Source organism: Cyprinus carpio, chromosome B8 (assembly GCF_018340385.1).
Source record: "Cyprinus carpio isolate SPL01 chromosome B8, ASM1834038v1, whole genome shotgun sequence".
Taxonomy (NCBI): Eukaryota; Metazoa; Chordata; class Actinopteri; order Cypriniformes; family Cyprinidae; genus Cyprinus; species Cyprinus carpio.
The window spans coordinates 6,725,353-6,748,863 of NC_056604.1; the positions used below are offsets into that span (position 1 = coordinate 6,725,353).

At 36.3% G+C, this 23,511-nt stretch overlaps 1 protein-coding gene across 4 annotated transcripts in view; it reads left to right on the top strand.

Moving 5' to 3' along the window:
• Window positions 1-431: 431 nt before the first annotated feature.
• Window positions 432-23,511, top strand: part of LOC109107960 (tight junction protein ZO-2-like) — a 78,887-nt gene continuing 55,807 nt past the window's right edge. For 2 of the 4 annotated variants that reach the window (XM_042729411.1, XM_042729410.1), the window contains exon 1: window positions 11,254-11,272. Coding sequence is in view for 2 of the 4 variants with exons in the window: in XM_042729406.1 (XP_042585340.1) it covers window positions 512-592 (81 nt within the window). In the remaining 2 variants the exon portion in view is untranslated. Of the gene's footprint in view, window positions 593-11,253; window positions 11,273-19,707; window positions 19,957-23,511 lie in introns of those variants that run through there. The other 2 variants (XM_042729406.1, XM_042729407.1) reach the window with 2 other exon arrangements.

A 23,511-nucleotide genomic window follows, 5' to 3' on the forward strand; every position in this document is an offset into this window, starting at 1 on the left:
GAGTGCATGTGTTTGTTAGAAGGAGCATTGCATGTGCTCTAGATCCTGTATGTCGCATCCACATGCTGAGGAGAATTTACACAGAGACACCCTACAGCGTGCAGATGACTGACTGTGTTATTGGATGCATGTTTATGTGTGTGAGAGGCCATGTCAGCTAGAATCAAGGCTTATGACTCTGTTTGTGTGTGTTTGTGTGTGTGTGTGTGTGTGTGTGTGTGTGTGTGTGAGGAGGGGGAGGACAGTTGCCATTGGTTGGCCGGTTCGGGGCTGCACCTGTTGTGTGTGTGTGTGTGTGTGTGTGTACGGAGCGTACGGGTCCTGCGCTAGAGAGTGGAGGCAACAACCTTCTCTCTCTCTTTCACTCATTTTCTCTCATTCTCCTCGTCTCTCCCACTCGCGCCTCACTCTCCACTCTGACAACATCCAGGGACCAAACCTCTCCTCCCTTCTTCTCTCATCTTCAGCTCTTTCATTCCTTCCGTCCATCTGTCCCTCCTGAGCTGTCACCATGCGTCTGGGAATTTCGGGCTTCATTACGGATATCCTCAGCACCTCCAGCAACATCTGCTTCTGCTGGGCGGAGGGAAAGGTAGAGCGACCCCTCTCCTCTCCTCTGGAGAGCAGGAGAGGAACTTAACTTCTTTAATACTTTGTCTTTCTCTTTGTAATGCGCTGCTTTGGTGTTTTACTGTCTGGTTTTACTGGAATCATCTTTGTGTGAGGGTTTCTTGGCAAGCAGGGTTTTTTTTGATGAGTTGAGCGGCGGCCGCTCGCTGTCACAACATGTGGCCATTGAGTGTGGGAAGACAAAGAGACAGAGAGAGAAACCTCTAGATTAATGACAGATAACTCTGAGGCAGATGTCTTGATGACACTTCTACTTGCTAGAAACTAGACTGACAGCTCTAGATGGAGTTTATTCTGTAGGATGTTGTGTTGCACTCACCTGGTTTTTAAAGCACAGTTTACCCAAAAAAATAATAGTTCTGTCATCATTTACTCATCCTCATGTTTTTTCAGACCTGTATGAGAAGTTTAGCAAAATGTTGATGCTGCTCTGAGACTGCCAAGCCAAGACAAAAAAAAAAAAAAAAAGTATGAAAAAGTAGTCGATGTGAGTGCTGTATTTCAAATCTTCTGAAGTCGTATCACAGTTTTGTCAAGTTTTGTCAAATTATTTGGTGCTTTGATATAAATGTCTAAATTTTAATTTAATATTTGCATGATTTAATTATTTGTTTGTTTATTTATTTATCTAATCATTCTGTATTTTAAGTTTTTTTTTTTAAATATGGCATTCATTTTAATTTAAAATATACTCTAATCTAATGTTAAATTATAATGTATACATGTTATTATGTATATTATTAAATTTATATATAATATGTACTACCACATTTTGATATTTTGAACCACTTTTTATTTATTTATTTGTTTTGCTTATATCTGGATTTTAATGACAATTACAGACCTCAAAGTTAGAGTTTTGTGGTTTTTGGTCAATGTCTGTTAGCTGTGAAGTGTTCTATATGCTAGAGTTGGCAAAACTAATTTAGATATGCACATTTATTAAAAGAAATCGGATACTAAGTTTTAATGGCTTTTACCAGTAATAGCAAGTGGCAAATTGTGGTTCTTATCTTATTCACTTACATCCAAATATCCATCAGTAAGTATTGCAATAGTTTTAATATTAGATACATCAGTTGATTTTGCATGTTGCATCATTGATTCCAAACCTGAATTTATGTGCATTTTACTTTTTGAGTAAACTGTTCCTTTAAATGTTGTGTTTACAGCTTTGGAAACTCATTGTACAGTATGTTTGTTCATAATTGACAGTTATTTTTGTATTTTTTTATGTGGGGTATCGGCTCAGAATTGCTAAGGATTATGGGAAAGATATGTTTGGTGCCTCTTTCACAAGCCACTGTGTCTTTGTGACCTTAGAGGAGAAAACAGCAAGTGTTGACAAGCGATAAATCCACTCTGACCACCCAGCGACAGACATTCATTTGCTTTTATTTGCTTTGAAGTCTTACATACAAGATCCTAGCGGTGCAAAACTGTCATTAAAAATAAAATAAAGAGCAAAATTGATGTTTTCACATGACTCTTCTAGCCTACTTTCCTGGCACTTTGCTTTTAAAGGGCTGTAATTACAGAGTCAGTCATTTAATAGCACAGCCTAACTGTGTCACCAGTAATTCTGTTTAAACAATGTTGTTTCCATTAATGTGTAAAACATGTTTGTGAGTGGGTTTAAGCAGAGGCATTTTCCCTCCCATCCCAAACGCTGTGAATCTCCCAGCTCAAGGCGAGTGGGAGGACGTATTTCATTTTCTAATCAGTCTGTTCTGGATGTGTTACGACATCACTTGGCCAGATTAATGCTTCAGTATTGATTGATCAATTTGGACGTGTAGATCTACAACTGTGATGTAGCAGGCCAGCACTGTTTATTCCCAGAGGTCCAATAGATTGTTCTGTCTCCAGAGAGCTGTTCTTCTGCATAAAAGAGCCACATAACCATGGCTACATCCATCTCTGCCTATCATATCCATAGATATTTGATTGACAGTGGCATGTTTTGAAAGAAAGCACTTTTATTTTGTAAATGACCTTTGTGAAATGCCACAAATGGTGTTCAGATGAAATGGTGGCACACCATTCTTGTCCTCTTCTCATAATTGTCAAATCTGGGTAAAATCAAATGACAAAACCAGCCAATTGTGGGGTTGTTGCCCTGTTTGAGATGTTGTGTTTTCCATGTATACTGTCAAAATGCCTGAAAGGTTATTGAGAATTTGGTTCGAGGAGGTTTAAAATCCCAAAGGTGTAGTGGTACACCAAAACAGACTGTTCTTTTTTGGAAAATATTGCAACATCTGCAAAATGCAAATGAACCTAGAGCCGATTGAGACTTTGCATTGATCCCTTATAACCCGGTAAATTGGCTACATGACATTACTGATGATTTTTAACATTAGTTCATCTACTTTTAAAGCTCAAAAAAAAAAAAAATTTGCATTAGTTGCATGTCCGTGTTGAACAGAATGGCTGATCTTTGCTGACATTCCTCCCAAGGCTGAAATGTTTGAAGCCTGCAGGACAGCAATCATGTGTCCCATTTTTAGGATGCTGAGTTTGTCCGCAGGCGTCAATATGTGTCAGGACACTGTGGTTCTGTGAGCAGCCAGTATCCAGTAAAGCCAACCCATTTGGAACAGACAAGCTTAAACATGTTTTCATTACTTCAATTTTGATGAGCTTGTAAATAATGAATGTCATTGTAATGAATGTTAAATAGGGTGAAGTGCACAGTGAGGTCATGGTTTGTTTCAAGCAAGATTTTGAAAATGATTTTGACCTTGAAATGAATTGCTGAAACAAGACAACCACATGATTTCTTTCTTCCAGGTGGATGTCTTTGGACTTTGGGACTGGGAAGTATGAGTATGCATTTATTTAGATGTATATGCTTATGATTAGTGTTGTAGTGGCAAACTGAACCTCCTCTCAAGAACATGTCCTGACCATATTTCATCCAAAAATCAAAAGCAAAAAGTAAATCAAAAGTAAAACATTTAGCATAAAATGAAATTAAACCATTTTAGGACCATTAAGATTTTTTTTTCTTTCATTGTGACATTGTTTTAATGGCAGTAGGATTGAATGTTTTTTTCTTCTAGGAGAACAGTATTTTGGCGAAAAAGTAGAAAGGTGAAAAATATTCATGATTAACCTTGTGCCATAAATTTTCACAGAATCAAATGCTTGTTTGAATTAAAGTCCTTCTTCCTAATATGTACTGTACCTTATATAGTATATTCATATACTAAAAAATATTTTTTTGGAATTTGCTCATTAACAGTCTATAGTGTAACTCCTGTTACCATGACATTCACGCAGTGCCCTTTAACCTTTGTTTATTTAAAGGGCACAAGTAAAGGTTGCACATTTGGCCACACACACGCACACACAGTGATGGTGCATCACATTTATGTTATATTTACTTTTTCACATTTTACTTATATTTAATAAGGTATTTTTCATACTTATATACTCAGTCAATCATATTCTGCATGCTGGAATGTCATTTGTAGTTTCCAGAAATATGTCACATTACTTGTGGTGGATGGGCATGTTTAATAGATTCATGTGGGGGATGTGACATTCTCCTGTGTTTTATGGGAAAGATTAAAGAGATTTAAGTGCGTCACCGTGTCTGCGTCTTCCCACCGAGCAGCAAACAGCAGCAGACAGGGCTGAATGCGTCTGACCTATGAACCCTGTGGACTGCAGTCTCTTCCTTCTAGCTGTTATGATCAAGATGCTCTATAATAACTGGAAAAATTTATCTATTAGCTTTCCCATTCATTTCAAAGGCATGCTAGCACATGCATTCCTGGAAATTTGCATCCTGCTAGGGATGTTCAATCAGCAAATTAAACTGTGACCACATATCATGAACTTCAATCAGCGAAACATGCTCAGAAATTCACTTTTAATAATCCAGGAGAAATTCCAAGGGTAAATACATAGCCACAAGAACTGCAACACAAACATAAGTGAAACACAGATGAAGTTTAACACGAGAGGGTCATTATCGTTCTTCCCATGGCCTCCTCTGCCCCCTCTCCTCATCATCTTCTGTCCTCTAATCCTTCCTGAGCCTTCTGTCTTTCCTCCATTCTTCCCTCTGCTCTGTCCTTCCCTCTTCTGGAGATCCCCATGTGATGTTTAAACTGTGATTCAGTCCGATGTCTGTCAGGAGAAGGCATCCGCCTCATTTCACTGAGGTCTCGTGTAATTTAATCTCAGTAACGTTCTACAGGTTTGTTGTGACTGTAGACATAATAATCAGTTAGTTTTAACTTCTTTTTTCCTTTCTGACACTTAGTAGTAAAGCCTACTAGTCTTTTTCAAAGTTTTATTAAACCAGCATGTTTAATAATTGAATAAAAATATATTAGTTTATTAAAAAAATATCATAAATGTAATAAAAACATGACTGAAATTTTTGCGTTCTTCTGTGGTCTTTAGTCTGCTGATTATTATTTAACAATGCTCCATATGTACGTAGGTCATTAATTATGAACTGAATGTGTCAGAAAGAGTTGGTTCAATGAGTCATTTTCATTTTGGGTGCTGTTAACAGATTACGGTAACACTTTAGAATAAGGTTCCATTAGTTGATGTTCGTTAATGTATTAATTAACATGAACAAACAATGAACAATACATTTATTACGGTATTTATTCATCTTTGTTAATGTTAGTTAATGAAAATAAAGTTATTCATTGTTAGTTCATGCCTATTCACAGTGCATTAACTAATGTTAACAAGCACAACTTTTTTTTAATAATGCATTAGTAAATGTTGAAATTAGCATTAACTAAGATTAATAAATGCTGTAGAAGGATTGTTCTTGCTTAGTTCATGTCAACTAAAGTAGTTAACTAACATTAACTAATGGAACCTTATTCTAAAGTGTTACCCAAATTACGTTCAAAATAGATTCTTGATTCAATGAGTCAGTGAATTCAAAAATCACTTGAACAACTCAAGAGTTGTTAACCCTGCTTGTAAAAAAAAAAAGAGTCAAACAGGTTTTCTGAACCGAATTAAACAAATTAAAAATTACAATAAAATAAATGACATTTATAAGACACTTTATATTTTACTGTAAGTCAATCCGAAATAGATTCTTTATTCAATGAGTCAGCAAATTCGAGAATCACTTGAGCCAATTCTTAAGTGATTACCTGAGTACTGCAAACAGTTCATTCAGACATCTGGTTTTGTGAACCAAATGAACTGATGAATTAAAAATGACTGTTGAAATTTGATTCAGAATATCAGTTTGTTCGTGAATCAGATATATATTCAGCACTCTACTGTATACTGTATTATGAGTCAGTCCGAGTTATTCTTGATTAAGTGAGTCATTAACCTGAGAGCTGCTTGTGAACGAATTATTCAAACAGGTTTTGTGAACCAAATTTAAAAATGTACTTTATACTGTAGTGTAAGTGATGCGATGCTGCTAGCTGGATTCAAACTGACCACCACAACTGATACTCAGTTGTTTGTTTATCACTACTCAATATGAAATCAGTTTTGTAGATGGGATCCTCCCTTGGTATCTTCCCTCATGTTTTCCAGCTCTCTCAACACCCCCACCGCTCTCGTCTTGATCACAGAGAAAAGGAGAGGTAATTAACTGCAGACAGATGGTGGAGGGAAACGGGACACAATGCCCATAATTACTCTTTTCTGAACCGCTGTACTGAGAACACTGTGGGCCATCATTACATAATCACCTTATGGGTCAGACCTCGGCGGATACACGCGGAGATGACACAACACTTTCTCATGGCAGATGCCACAAACGATGAATGATATCCAATCTCGCAAAATGAAATGAGTGCAGACTATCTGCAGTACTTGAGTCCTCCACACTGTCAATCAAACGGCCCTCTCTGGGCAAACATTGCTGGAAATGTTGGCAAGTTGCACTGAGGAATGACACAGGGGAGTCTGGCACCGATATTCATGACTGGCATTTGGCTGTGAACCACTGCCCAGGTGCACTACAGTGCCAGCGGAAGACGACTGGCTTTCTCAGCAGGTTACTGTACTTTGGATGTATATTTCAAGGACAAACACGTGCCATCGTGGTATCACCTGAGAAATTCATTTTTCCTGGTTTTACTGCATTCTTAATGTCTGAGCTCTGTAAATGCCTAGAAGAGAATGTGATATGGCTTCCTTTGTGCATAAAAAGTTATATGCAAGTCTGTGTGACGGCCGACTTCAGTTATCCCTTAAAAGCATGTGGAGGCTTTCTTGTCAATTATTGCGCTGGGCTTCAAGAGGGAAAAAAGAGGAAAGCTTGTATTATTTTGACAGAGCTGGCATGTGAATCCCTTTAGTCTGTGAGTCTGCTCATGCGTTAACAATCAGGGTTTAAAATTCAGATAGGAAGCAGAGTTATGCTGACATCTGTCCTCTTACATTGATTTATGCACCCCAGTGTGTATAATGTGTAGCATTTTTATGTGTGTAGAAACACTTGAGAAATCTGTGAAAGATTCTCATAATTTATCTCACTCTTGAAGAACTTTGAAAGTGCACAACTTTTTGGAATCAGTAAGATTTATTTCTTTTTTTTTTCTTTTAAGGAATTAATACTTTTACTCCACAAAGATGCATTAAATTGATCAGTTGCAGTGAAGACTGTCACTAAGATTTAAATAAATGTTGTTCTCTTGACATTTTTATTCATCAAAAAATCCTGAAATCACAGTTTCCACAAAAGTATTAAGCAGCATATCTGTTTTCAACATTGATTAGTGTCTTGCTATTATTTCAATAGTCTTTGCAAACTTTGACAAATCTAGTGACTATTTTGAGACGTGCAATTTTTGAAATAAAGTCACATTGTGAGATTTAAAGCAGCAATTATGACAAATAAAATAGCTGTGCCAATGTCATAGATTCAATTACCAGTTACCATAAACATAAAATGTGTACCAGTACATTGCTATGGATAAAACCAACTGAAAATGCATAAATGTAATTGACAAGAATGAAAATATATTAAGGTAAAGTTTAAAATAAGGTCCGATTAGTTAACGTTAGTTAATGCATTAACTAACATTATATCTAATAATAATGAGCAACACATTTTTACAGTTTTTATTCTCCATGTTAACTACCCTGCTAAGGTAGTTGCTATAGTCGGCTTAGATATCTTTTGCTTACCTTTTCCTACCTTACCAGTACTTCCTGTGGAATCCATGATCCTCACAGTAGCACTCATATGGTCTTTCTGATTGACAAACGTTGTGGTTGTTTTAGTTATTTTGTAATAATGTGGAATTGTTATTTTTTTGTGTGATTTGAAGTTGTTAGTCGGTTTTATGTTATATGAAGCATAAAGCATCGCTGACATTATGTTTTACATCATAGTGGCACAATGCCACAACACCATCATCAGCACCGCGCTTCATTGGTAGGCTTATTGAATCAGGACCTTGGAGGTGTTTTTCTATCATACTATGACTGTCTGCCCTGCCGTCTGTTTTGAGTGTGTGTGTGTTTGCGGCTGTTTTTCATGAGTCAGAGCAGATGAGGCTCGGGTGAGCCCTGCGGGTCAGTTGAATAGGGAGGTGTCACATCAGAGTCTGATCTCCACTGTCAGTTTGAGATTGATGTCTGGCCGTGACATTGCCAACTCAAAATCCCCTCTCACAGGCAGCTCTGCTGGCATCCGGCAACACAAAAATACACACGAGACAGCACTGTGTATTTATCACAGACTGCCACCAATGAGTTCTGGGATGGATTTTTGAGGTTAAGGGATCTGTCACCTTCATTGTTTCTATTTCCTGTCACACAATCTACTTTTGTCTTTTACTCTCTCTCTTTCCTCAGACAAGAGGTCAAATAAGGGTTAATTTTTGTCCTTAGGAAATCCTCTTTTGAAATGTATGGTCTGTATATTTTATCTGATGATTATGTGATGTATGTCTCTTTCTGCCTTCATCTTTAGGGTGTATGGATGTGATTGTGAATGTCATGTAATATATACATTATATAAATGATACTTTTTTCAATATTTTATTGAAAGACATTTCAATAACAATATTGAATACAAATATTAACTTATATAAATGTTAATTTCTATTGAAATGTACTTTAATTGACTTTTTTTTGTAATTGTATTACATATATTTAGTTTAATATTATATAATATTTCTGGCGCATATAAATTATTTTAGATAGATAAAATAAAATCTAATGTTCTATGTATTTATCTATAGAAATAGAAATGTTATAAAATATTATTACAAATTAAAATAACTTTTTTCTATTTAAATATATTTTGAATCCATATGAATATATTATACTTCAGTCTTCAGTGTCAGAAATCATTCTAATGTGCTTATTTGTTGCTTAGTTATTATAAATTATTACTGTAAATAGTTAAATAGTTAATTTTGAGGAAATCATCATACAGTTTTTTCAGGATTCTATGATGTATAAAGAACAGCGTTTATTTGTCACATAACAGAAATATTTTATCGCATTATAAATTATAAAATGAAAGATTTTTTTTTTGTCTCTCATCCTGAAGTTTTGAATGGTATCATGGACTCTTTTGAACCTTGATAATAATTAGAAATGTTTCTTCAGCACAAGAAACACACAAACTTAAATACACACACTGCTAAAATCATCTACAAACTTATACATTGCAATGCAATTACAAAATATCAAACCAAGTGACTTTTATTTTGAAGAAAGAGCACAAGCACACTTTTCTAGCAATAGTTTGCAAAATTAAAAAAAAAACAAGTTTGTTAGGTTTAAAATGATAAAACAATGCTGTTCAAAATAATGACAAAAAGTATTGTGACAATTTGTGTTGGTCAAGTGTTAATTCAATTCAGTTCACATTTATTTATGTAGCATTTTTTTACGATACATATTGTTTCAAAGCAGCTTTACAGAAGATGTATGTTCATCCATTGTTTATGTTCTCAGTTAATATAAAATGCTATCACCAAGATACAGTACTATTTAATCATTTTATCATCTATCTCTTTGCTCCTTAAGTATCAGCATCAGCATTGGCCAACGATAATAAAATGCCAGACGCTTTCATGAATCTCCGCTTGAGTCATCTGTGGTGTGAAAAGGCCATTCTCCCTAGACGTGTGTTTTTCTCTCCACTCCTTCTGTCTCTTTTGGGATGACAGTTTGTGTTGTGGGCTGTTTTGTCCTGTCTATTCTGTTTCTTCCATTATAAGACACAGACTGTGTGACTGCTAGCACTGCAAACCAGCCCCCTACACCCCTCTCACCGGGGCAGCTCCAGCCCATATCTCCACTTTTGCTGTCACATCCTATTACAGCAGACCGGGCTCTCGGTGTGTCTGCACAGCTTGTGGCAACGGTCCCCTGTGTCTTAGACCTGCTGCCCGGGGCCAGGAGTCTGACTGCTGCTAGACGAGGCCTATGGCCCTCATCGAACACCCATACGTGTGTGTCCCTCTCTTTACATACTGTGTTTTCTATGATTTTTGACATCAGGTGTGTCAGTCAGAGGTCTTTTTTGTGTTCACATGTGTGGCAAAATACAGTTCAAGAGTGTGTAAGTGTGTTTATGTTTGCCTGACCACCCGGGTTATCTGTGGTGGTCCAGTGTCAAATGAGTCTGTCTGGAAGCAGCGGCTCGTTTGCCTCTGGATTGATGGACTGAACTCTGCGGTTTTACTAACGAGGCCCTGGATGGCAATGCCTCAGGCCAGAGCCCACATACATCACATAATGCACTGCTGTGTGTGGGAAATTATATGAGCTTTGGAAAGGGACACTGGCCTTCTGAAATTATCAACAACTCAGTGATCTATCTATCTATCTATCTATCTATCTATCTATCTATCTATCTATCTATCTATCTATCTATCTGTCTGTCTGTCTGTCTGTCTGTCTGTCTGTCTGACTGACTGTCTGTCTGTCCATCTGATGTTCTGTCTGTCTGTCTGTCTGTCTGTCTGTCTGTCTGTCTGTCTATCTGCCTGCCTGTCTGTCCATCTGTCTATCTGATGTTTTGTCTGTCTATCTGTCTGTCTGTCTGTCTATTTGTCTATCTGTCTGTCTGTCTGTCTGATGTTCTGTCTATCTGTCTGTCTATCTATCTATATCTGTCTGTCTGTCTGTCTGTCTGTATGTCTGTCTATCTGATGTTTTGTCTGTCCGTCCGTCCGTCCGTCCGTCCGTCCATTTGTCCATCCATCCATCCATCCATCCATCTATCCATCTATCTATCTGCCCACCTGCCTCCCTGTCTGTCTGTCTGTCATCTATCTACACAGAACAAATGACATCAGGATAATTTTGATATGTTTGGATTGCAGCAGCTGTTATTGTTTCTGGACTATTGTATTACTATAAAGGCTATTGTTTTAACATAACTTTTTCTTGTCATGGCAGCCATAATTGCTTTAACAATCTCCAATCAATCAATGAGCTAAATGAATGGAAGTCAACTGAATTGATAGTTGCAGTCATCCAGGTTAGGCTTTAGCTAGCATGTGTGCTAATCTGCATGTTCTATTATAGGGACCAGTACGCCTCAGAGTTGTTCCTCTCCAGCTACTCCAGGGAGAACAATTACTGGACCAGCGAACCACAATATATGTACCTCGCAGAGTTACGACGCGCATCTGTACGCAGTTTAACACCATCGTGGCAGGTATTTCATGTTTCCATTCATTTTGTTTCTTTTTAATGCTTCTTGGAATTCACATAATCATGTCACCTGATATTTTTTCATTTACACTGAAAACTTTATAGTGGACATGTTCCACCCTTCCATAGCATTATGGCTCCCTAGGCTATACTTATAATGTTTGCAATGTTTCTTGCACCGAAAATAGCTATAATTTAGTTTTTATATAACCATCCGCCTTCACTCTGGTCCTGTAAACTCTGGACTGAAATAAATCTCACCCAAAAGCTTTTTATTCTTTTGACATTCTTGCAGCTTAGACATAGTTATCATGCTATTATTTCAGCACAATTGTTTTTCACCCAAGAGCATTTCCATTTGTTGTGTCACAGATCTTACATGATGAACAACAGGGCCACAGGGTCCACATTAAGGGTCACAGCACCAAAGTCCTTGCAGAAATATTGTTTTAAAACCACATAATTTTTGTGAAAGTCTTCTCTGTGTATTTAGTCGATATCTCTTTCAGATTAAAAGTTTTCCGTAATAGGACAACATATATAGGTCAGTTTGACATTATCATAATCATACAAACAGATGAAATCCTGCAGACTGCATGGAAATCTTGCCTTTGACTTAAGGTAATCCTTAACCTAATCCTTCAATAAGCATTTAACACAATCCACCTTTGTGTCCTTCGTGTGACATTTTACTCAATCTCTATTCAATGAGCAGAGCCAGGAAGGGTTTGATGGTTTAATACATCTGGCAAATTAATTTAGAAAGTGTAGATTGAAATAACAGACCCTGTGGGTTCATTTATATGTCCAGACAGAGGTGTAATGTAATTGTTTGTGTTGTGCATCTCTCTTGGGTATCTTCATTATTTAACTGCTCTATAGATATTAGCATAATTCCCATTAATTCCAATGCAAAGTTGGTGGTTGCTTACATCCAAATTCATTTAGATATCAAAGGTGAAGTGTGCATTTTTTTAAATGTTGTTTTTTCCAGTTGCATTGATTTAATGCGATAATGAAACCATTTTAATAATGTCTCATAATATCAATTTAAGGCTCAACCAATGCTGCATGAAGGAAAAATTAAGAACGAACAGGAGAAAATATTTTAATTTCACATACTTTTTAAATTAGGTCAACTACTATTCAGATAGTCTGTTCATATTTTATCTCTTGTTCCTCTCGTTACATTAATAGGCTGCAACAACCTTTATTTTCATGCATAATGCATGTAAAGAAGTCTTGCATTAGAACAACTCAAACCACTGAAGCTGACATAATAGTACAGATATGACCTGTGTCATCTCTGCCTGGACACAATAGCTGGGCTGGCCTTTTAATTCATCTGCTGATTTAGACTTTTCACTGAAGCTGGCATTTGAGAACTCTGATTTATGCTCTGACTCAGAGGGAGAAACATAAAGGAGATGGTCAGGGTGACCTTCATCCATCCATTGCTTTCTGTCCAGCCACGGAGGATGTGTCTTATAGTCTTTCTGTGTACTGTATGAACTAATCAATTATTTTCATCACAGGCAGGCGCATAAGGGGTCTAAACAAACTTCAGAAAGCTTTGTTTATTAATGAATCGTTAGGGTCTGTGCAAATACAAATATCACTGCTATTCAGCAGTTATTGACAAGATAAGTGTTCAGATAGTTGGCTTTTAAAACATTTGTTAAATAATTAATGATTTTTTCAGTCAGATGAGACTATTCAGTACATTTTGAAATCATTTAATATCTTGAATATATTGGATTACAAAAAAATAAACTCACAGTTTTAAAGATGAAAAACTTGTTAGTTTTCTTTTATCACAATATTCCAGTTAAGTGATCATGAGTAAATTCCAAATAATTTTATAGTCTACAGTAGTTGGTTGTCCTTAATAACTTCATGTGTTGTTTGTCTCTTTTTTAAGGATGCAATATATATTTTTATTTATTTATTTATTTTTGCAATATTTTGAAGAATTTTTATAAATTACAGCACAAGCTTATTATTTTTTAGGTTTTACAGATCAGAAAGCACTGCATAGAACTACAGAGGCCCATACCTACCCTGTTATATGATTTTGACAGATTTCTTTGTGCAAATCATGTTCTGTAAGTCATTCTGGTTTTGTGAAGTTACACATCACTTCTTAATCAAATGAATGAGATCTACTCGTGTGAAAAGTGCCCCTCTTGTGTTTACAAGTGGTATTACATGAACAATTATTACCAGCTGAGAATAGAGATTCAGGCCCATTCAGCTTTACTTTTATTCATAATGATGGTAACCTAAACCGTAAGTTAAGACAGCTTCACATGCTGTACATAAATATAAGTATGCTTAATGTGATGACGTTTAGACCATGTCAGATCCTCTGTGTTCCAGCTGACATGTTCTCCTGCAGGAACTGGACATCGACTCAAATGGATGTACCTTATGTGGACTTATTTATTTATTCATTCATTCATCTTAGTTTTTTCTGTCCCGGTCGAGCTGGCCTCACACTTTTGAGATGTATTATTAATTCAAGCGTAGCTGTAGGCACTGTAATCTAGAGGCCACACCCTTCATACTTCATGTCAATGCATATTTCAGCAGCAATACCAGTCTTAACCCTCTGGGGTCTGAGGGTGTTTTGGGGCCCCGGAGAAGTTTTGACATGCACTGACATTTGGGCTTTTCTCAGTTGCTTATAAACATATAAATGGCTAAAGTCTAATAACACTGTAATCAGCACAAACTGTGCTACAATAATATGTGAGCAGCATGTATGTACATCAGAGTCAAGCCAGTGCTGTGCAGGATGAAACATTATTACTGACCTTTGACCTATGATCATGTGTGATATCCAGAGGGTGGACTTTTATTTATAATGCCTTTCTTAAGGAGCAATGTTGTTGCATGTGCATTCTGATTGGTCGGTTTACAATCAAAGGAGCCTTTATGCTATCAGCCTCCTCTGTAAAGCCTGACTTGTTACATAATAGTCAAAAAATAGTGGGGGGTTTTTTAAACGGTTTGTGGAAACTTTTTACAAATTCTTTAAAAATAAGTTTGCATATTTGTTTTTGTTAAGTGTCATATTTGAAATATCGTGTTTATGTTTTTGCTAATATGATGAGAATATGGAGCTTGAGTAGGGAAAAAACACCTCAGTTTTATTAAGTGCCCCAAACTGAGCAAAAATATACAATTTGGTGCAGTTGCTGATATTTATATGGCCAAAAAGTAGGATGAAACTCAAGCTCAATGTAACTTAACAGGATCGGTATAACAGACTACTTACATAAAATGCATATAAATGTCAGTTTATGCTAATTCCCAATAATATTTCAAATAATCATTCCTCAAAAGCCTTCTTTTAGATTAGATTAGATTAGATTTTAATCACACTTTAACATTTTTTAATGGAGTATGGAAAATTAAGTAAACCGAAATTGCTTCAGTACAGGGTGTTGATCTTGAAATATTACAAAAAATATAAAAGTTATTCTTACACAGCAAAAAAAACAAACAAACAAAAACAAAACACATGAACCTGACCTGAGGGGGGCCATTTTTACAATTATTTTAATTTCACAGTTACTAAATGGATTTTTTACTTGCTGAAAAAGACTAAACTTTTAATCAGATGACAGAAGGCATGTAGTAGATAGTGTAGAGTGGGATTTTTTTTAGCAAAGTTTTTATCATGATGTTAACATTTGCACATCAAATATGACACAGTAGGCTTTACAGGGTTAAAAATCACCTGGGCTACTACAAAACAAATGTGTTTGCATAATATCCATTTAGGTTATGCACACTACTAAGGCTACGTTTACATGACAATGATGTAGTCAAAAATTGAAAAGTTTTTCACTTGCGTTTTTAAAAAGTTTCACATATACACAACAGCGCTTTCAAAATGATTTGCGTTTACACATATCCGACCAAAAATGCTGTATTATGTATGCCAGGCCAGTAGTTGGGGCTGTCACCTTGTTAGTAAACAGTACCTGTAGGGAAGTGATGATTATATGTTGTTGCTGTGGCCTAATGGTTAGAGAATTGGATTTGTAACCAGAAGGTCGCAGGTTCAAGTCTCGGTGCTGGCAGGAGTTGTAGGTGGGTGGGGAGTGAATAAACAGTGCTCAATACCCATGGCTGAAGTGTCCTTGAGCAAGGCACTGAACCCCCAGTTGCTCCCCGGGCGCTGGATATAGCTCCGGGTGTGTGTTCACGGTGTGTTCACTTCTCACTGCTGTGTGTGTGCACTTGGATGGGTTAAATGCAGAGCACCAATTCCGAGTATGGGTTACCATACTTCGCAAATGTCATGACTTTCACTTTTTTTTCACTTTCACTGTTGGCTAAACGTCTGATGCATATGGGACACAAAAGTGGAAACACTTCAGGACTGTCGAAGTCATCATCGGATTGGTTGAATTGTCTGGAAACAAAGATGCTGTGCTGCCAAACTGTGACGACGAGCGCTTATCAAGATCAGATAATGCTTGATTTTCAAAAGTATGTGAAATATTTAAAGTTCGCAGCATAGAATCTTTAAAATACAGTATGTCCGAGAGTTTTACACACTGGTCTGTTATTGTGGCGATATTTCCATGCCTCGAAACGTGACGATGAACAAAACAAACTATGATTGGTTGTTTGACATGTCGGTCTAACGGCCTCATGGGCGGGCCTTGGCCAAAGAAAGCTGCCATGAATTCCAGACCTTCAGTCTGAAGGTCTGGCTACGTGAGACTAATCTACACTTTGCTGAAGAAGCGTTAGCAAACTCTTGAGCAGCAACAACAGTACCATGTACTCCGCCACTGTTGTGTATGTTTGTTCGCGCTTGCCTTTAAAATCGAAACGTACTGTGCATGTCTACATTCCTAACACGTACTACGCATGACGTCACCGTTTTCAAAGATTCCCTTATTGGGTGTTTACACGGAAACGATAGCAGTGGCGTTTTTAAAAACGTGCACTTTGAAACCCGTTTTCAAAAATATGCATTTTCAGTCCCTAAAATGCCATTGTTGTGTAAACGAACAGGCAAAACACATAAAAAGCTTCCCGTTTTTTGGCTGAAAACGTCGTGTAAATTGTCCCTAAGTTAACTGATGAATAACAGATAATTTCGATTCTTTGGTATTTATTTGCCTCCTCTGATGAACCGTCATTACTTTTTAAAAAAAATTCTATGTTGATTGTGGTGAGAAGCATGCCCATTTTCTGATTAAAATAAAATAAGGGCTTTAGGAAACTAGAGATAACTGCAAAGCCACCACATTGTACTTCATCTCCACTGCATGAACTCAACAGCCTGTTAATCTTTTCTAATTAGTATGTGCAAGACAGCTGAATCAAAACATGCCCGCTAGGCCACTGGATCACAATTTGTTTTAGTCTTCATTCTGAGCTGCATCTTCACTTCAGAGTTTTTGACGCAATTTTATGCTGCTCTTCTGACATGCTTTTCCTGTAGGTGCTAATTAGGTCCATATGCCAGATTTTATTGAACTCTTGTTTTTTTCTCACCTTTCCTCACACCTAACGTGAATGTGCCGAGGGATAGAGAAGCTCTAGTACCCTTTCATTTCAGTGACAGACCCAATCCAGGCCACAGAAACAGGCTTTTGTGCTCTGCTGAGTTCACACTTGATGCACCTGTGCTGCACAAAAGGTCCCTGTACACGTTTGCATTCTTGCTTCTATTCCACACATCTAAGGGTTTTATTAATTATAAATTCATGGCAGTCTGGTTTAGAGATGTTGTGTTGCCAACAGAATAGCGATCGGCATTTTAATTCATTTTAATTCATAAGTTGAAACTGTATTTTTCTCTGATATGTAGAATGCATTTTTATTAGATATATTCCTCTAAACTACTGTAAGTTCAATAGTGTCAGATTGATTGAAAATATGAACAAAATATGAACAAAACATGTTCAAATGTTGCCATATTGCTCCATGAAGAAACTTTAACATCCTAGGAAACTTTTCATTCCACAGAAAGGTTATTCATAGTAGAAAAAGGTTCTTTAGATCAATAAAGTGTTTTTACACTAAGAAAAAATTATTTGAGGAATGCAAAATGGTTTTTCTATGGCATCTCTGCAAAAATCCACTTTTGGTAAAGTGCCACAAAAATATCATATTTATCGGTTATTCATAATGAAATATATTAATGAAAACTTTGCCATTTGCAACATATTTTACCTTCCAGGATATTCAGCTAAAAAATATAGGACTTAATTTAATCCATTATCATTTAAAAGTGGGTGTTATATAAAGAAAAGAGCTTTTAGTAAACATTATCAGATAGCCCATGTGGGCAAAATTGAAATCAGCAGTCAAGGAAAATCATTTCAGAAAAACATAAAAGAACCTTCCATTGAACAGCTCTAAAAAAAAAAAATTTTCTTAGATGGAAGAACATTTAAAAATCATTTTTTCACTATGAAGAACCTTTTGTGCAATGAAAACATTCAATGGATGTTAACGATTATTTCATGGAACTATAGATGCCAATAAAGGACTTATTTTTTAAGACTAGATTTATTTCATGTTCACTGTAAAAACTAGAGTAGTTAAAACTACATTTTTAAATTCAAATTTAAATTACAGTTCTGTGTTCTATTTGTTTAAATTCAGCATTTGAAACTGAATCAAAAAGGCCTTCTCAATTCAATTCTGGATGGCACACAACCCCAGTAGCCAATACTCCTTGAGACAGCTGTGATCTGTAAAGCCACTTGTGATAAAGAGGCCAGTCACTGAATCAGACTGGTTCAGCAACTCACTGTCATGATTACAGCAAGGTCAGTCACCAGAATATCACTTAACACAACAACACACTCCATCACATGTGCACACACCCACAACAAATACTGCAGAGCAGATAGAAGAAGCGCATGTTTGACCACACATTATGACATAAATGATTCATGCTAATGCATGTGAAACATGATATACTTCCCTAAACACACATCATGAAATCACTCACACAGATACTTAGTGGTATGATCCGTAATGCTGTTGCCCAACACAGCCACGCTGGAGCTCCACCCCTTGTGGTGACATCGTCCGTAAGAGAGGATGCTGGGAGATGACAAAAGACTTCTGTGACAGAGTTCATGTATGAGTAAACAAGCTCACTGGGTGTTTCTGTTACGCAGCTCTGAGTGGGACCATTGAGGTCATAATTGTATCTCAGACAGGGTGTTGCTCATATACTGCACATAAAATGTATTATGTTTCTATTGTTTTATGTTCTGTTGCTTTAAGCACTTTTTAATTATAGCAGTTTATTTACACTCAGATATTAGTTATAGCTACCAGAAGCTTCTGCATGTTCCAGAGTCTCCTTTTGTAATTTAGATGTTTTAAATTTAGATCTGAACAGATAAATTTAGATCCTCATGAAAATATCTCATGAAAAGGCTTAAGGGAATTGTTGTAGTGCTTTGGCTTTGAGAGAGTTGACATGTTTGCTCTGAAAATCAAGACTGGAGTTTTGACACGTTGTCATTTGGTCCGTCGTGTTTCAGCGAGGACTTTAGATAGACCATGCACATTTATTATTAATGTTCCTTAATTTAGTTTTGGAAATATTGGTTGTTTTCTGTTTTGTTTTATAGAGCACAGGTTGATGTTGATTATAAGAAAGTAAAAAAAGACAGAAGTGTATGCCTACAACTTCTTATATAGTTGGCAGAGCATTGCATAAGGTCATGGGGTTAATTCCAAAAGAACACATGTACTGACATAAAGTATGCATACTCATGTGTACACTACTAGCAAGACTTCTGAAAAGATAAACAGTGCTTATATATAGAACTAAGTTATGGAACATTGATTTTGATTCATAATCTTTCAAAGAAAAAACATTTTCCCCCGGCAATTTGTCTTGCACATGATGATTTATCATTTTTATTAGGATTTTAATGACTATCATCAATATCTGACTTGTTTTAAAATACATACTATAGGCCTATCTGAAATAAACAACTATCATATCAGGATCACTAAACTTTAGTTTCTGTAATAAACCATGTTTATATTAAACATGACATACTTTCTCACAGTGTTAACACATAGTAAAGCTTCTCTTTCGTGATATATCTAAAGTTGTTATCTACCCTTGACAGTAAACATGGTTTAGTGTGTTATCATGCAACTCTCTCAGGGAACAGTTAAATCAATGTTTGCCCGCTGGGCGCAACCATTCGACAAGCGCGGAAGGATAATTAATTAACAAACGAGTACATTAAAGATTATATTACGCTAAAACACTAAACATGAGTTGTTTTTTAATACATTATAAGCATATTGTTTATATTACATACGTATTTTTAAATTACAACGCGGGGTTTATACATATGCTGCGCGCAGGCACATCACACACCCCTTTTTTGTTGTTGGTACAATCGTGAAGTAGGTTGGCTTGGGTTGAAAGTCGCTCGCAGCAAAAATGTTTCCCAGGGTCTGCCTTCGCGTACTCAGACGCTGATCGCTCCGCCAGGAACGATTTCACAAGGATCTCTTGCTCAAAGCCATGGTGAATCCAAGAGGCTGACGACAACGACAGATAAGAAAAAAATCGCCATTATTCCAGCGTTGAAGTAGTTTTTAAACAAAAAAATCAGGATGCCCGTGAAAGGTGGAGGAAGAGTTGCTTATCCGAATAAAAGCGACAATGTTGTAAGTATCGCCGCTGAAGGAATGTCATGTACAGTTTCTCCGGAATAGTTTTATGTTTATATGGGAAAATAAATCCTAAGCGTTAGAATATAAGTCATTTTGATCCGACACAGTGTATGTTAATTTTGTTTATGATAATAATGTTGCTTCAGCCACTGGAATGCTGCAGTGTGAACCTCACCTGTTGAGTTTTCCTCAGGCGGACGCTACTGTATCAGCACTCTCCTGTCAACTTTATCCCAAATAATTTACTTTGAGTGCCGAATATATATATATTTCTAATGGTCAGAAATTATCTAAAGCTCTGTTTCCTTGTCATTTAGAGACGCCCACGTCTAAATACAATTTCATAGAAACAAAACAGGGATTGATGTTGTGCTTTCGCTTTTGGGAGTTGCTGACATGTTTGGCCTGAAAAGTCAGGACTGAAGTTTGACACTTTGTCGTTTGGTTTCTTGTATTCCTGGGAAGATTTAAGATTTTTGATATAAACCAGAAACTCTACAGGCACAGGTGCTGTCAAAATAATCTCCCTAATTCCAGCTTTTGAATGTATTGGTTAATTTCTAGTCTGTTTCAAACAGCACAAGTTGGTACTGAGTGTATACAGTAAAATCTTAATTAATTTATTGTAAAAGAAAGCTGTAAAGTACCAGTACATACTTTTTTAATATTTGATTTTGGACAGTGTGAGGCAAAAGTTTGGACACACCTACAGTATTTTTATTATTATTTACGTTTACAAAACAGTAAAGTTAAATTATGAAATAACTCACAAGGAAGAAAATGAATTATATAGTGAAAGTGAAAGTGAAAGTGACGTGACATTCAGCCAAGTATGGTGACCCATACTCAGAATTCGTGCTCTGCATTTAACCCATCCGAAGTGCACACACACAGAGCAGTGAACACACACACACACTGTGAACACACACCCGGAGCAGTGGGCAGCCATTTTATGCTGCGGCGCCCGGGGAGCAGTTGGGGGTTCGATGCCTTGCTCAAGGGCACCTAAGTCATGGTATTGAAGGTGGAGAGAGAACTGTACATGCACTCCCCCCACCCAGTGACCACAAATGGAATGGAAATGATCTTAATTTCTTCGCTTGTCATCCTAGGATGCTTTTTAAACAAAATTGAAGGAGTTTGCAAGTATGCTAGACACTTATTGATTGCTTATTTTAATTTTTTTTTCTACATGAAAAAAAGGCATGATGAATAGCTGTTACTAAGTAAGTACATACAAATGGTCTACAGCAAAATCAATATGGTTATAAAAATAATAATTTAGATATAGTGACCACTTATTACTTTTAATGAAATGAACACAGAAGGTACAATAAAATCCTATTTTATATTGTCAGCAAAATTAACAAAAGCATATGGCTGCTATTATCTAGTCAAAAAAAAAAATCATGTGAGATTTATATTCGTCTACAAAATGAATTATTTTAAATATTTACAAAAAAATGGTCTACAGCAAAATCAATATTGTTATAAAAATAATAATTTAGATATAGTGACCACTTACTACTTTCAATGAAATGAGCACAAAAGGTACAATAAAATCCTATTTTATATTCTCAGCAAAATTAGCACAAGCATATGGCTGCTATTATCTAGTCAATAATAATAATAATAATAATAATAATAATAATAATAATAATAATAATAATTCATGTGAGATTTATATTTGTCTACAAAATTAATCTTTCAAATATTTACATTAAAAAAAAATATTATCAGGATAATCTTTAAATCATTATTTCAGTCAAGTCTGTCCAAACGTTTGACTGCCAGTGAACTTTCCTATATCTCAATCTTTTCATCAGCTCTACTATTTATGATTTCATATCAGCTCAACTACTGTTGCATCAGAAAATAACTTATTTAAACTGTTAGTGATGCAGAAACTATTCCTGGAGCTCTCTGTAAATGCTGGGACCAGGTCACCTTGACTCTGTTTGAGTGAAACTATGGCTGTGTCTCATTACCTATAGTGAGCTGCCTACATAGAATGCATTTTGGGGCATTCTAGGCAGGTTCTGAATCTGAACCAGCCGAGCTTATGTTGCCCAAAAATGCAGTCTAGGTAGGCAGCTCACTACATTTTACAACTCAACCTATGTTGCCTCTTGTTGCCTCATCCGAATGGACGGCTGATGTTGTCGCCTCAGTGTGGAGGTGTTGTGTTCACCCCAGTGGCCTCCTCATTTGGCTTGGTATTTTCTGTCTGGTTTGGCCCAGCGGGAGAGCAGCTTGGGCTGCAGATTATCAGACCTCATTATTCAGGAGAGAAGAGGCCTGATTCTGATGTTAGGATGAGAAGAGCTGTTATAATCACACCCAGACTTATAGCTTCTCAAGAGCCAATCTTCTTATACTCACACTCACAAAACTGATTTAAAGTCTTTACTACTTTTGTGAGCAATATTCAGTGCATTCAGGTTAACTTAATGAAAGTTTGAGGACTAGTTTGTGTGTAGAATATGCACAAATGCAACTATGCATTCTAAAAATGAAAATCTGTTACCTACCCTCATGTTGTTCCCAAATGTATATGCTGTTTTTCCAGTGGAATGCAAAAGATGATTTTTTGATTAATCTTCACGAAGCTCTTTTCCGCAATGTGACCATTTATAATGACCTTTCAAGCTCCAAAAGGACCAAAAAAATCATGTGACTAGTCTGCTATATTCTAAGTCTTCTGAATTTCTTTATAGCTTCGTGCAAGGAGCAGACCATTCAATGGAAATCTCATTTGTCATTCTGCACATTTAAACTGAGGTGACTCATTCAGTTATGACAAACACATCCACCTCATTTGCATCCTTGTTCAGATTAAAAAGAGACATGACGACATATTGACACCAAGTTTGGTGTCATTGATTCTAAATGGTTATTGATTATTTCATGTGCTGTAGCTGAACGTGACTTGCCAAATGAGATTTGAGAGTTGCTGCATAGGGAAATCATTTCTGCATGTTTGTCAAATGACTTCAGAATACTCTCAATACAGTGCATGTGGCATTTTAACCACTTTCATCTTTTTTAATAGTGTTTTTAATTATTTTTTAAACTAAACAGCTATGGTAACCATGAACTGCTATTCCTGGAAAAGAAAAAGTGAGAAAAACTGATGACTAAATAGTTACTGTTGGGTGAAAGTTTAGATACAATCTTATTTAGGGCTTGACACTTACTTTTTCCCCAAGGAGCACATGTAAAATGGGAGCAAAATAAAAATAGGAGCACATGAAAAAAAATTGTAAACACAGAAAAAAAACATATCTAATGATGTGTTTTTCCCTTAATAAATGGATACAAGGAGATATTTAAAAGCAAAACGTACACTACGTTTTTAAATGTTTCAGCTTCAAACTGTATTTAATAATTATGTAATTTTTTTTGGCCTACTTTAAACTATAAACTCTGTGTATGCTTTGTCTGTGTATAAACAGATTATTGTTCCAATGCTTTATATTAAAATCTTTATATTAAATAGCTGAAAGAGTTTACACTGATGCCAGATCCAGTGTATTGCGTAACCAAAAT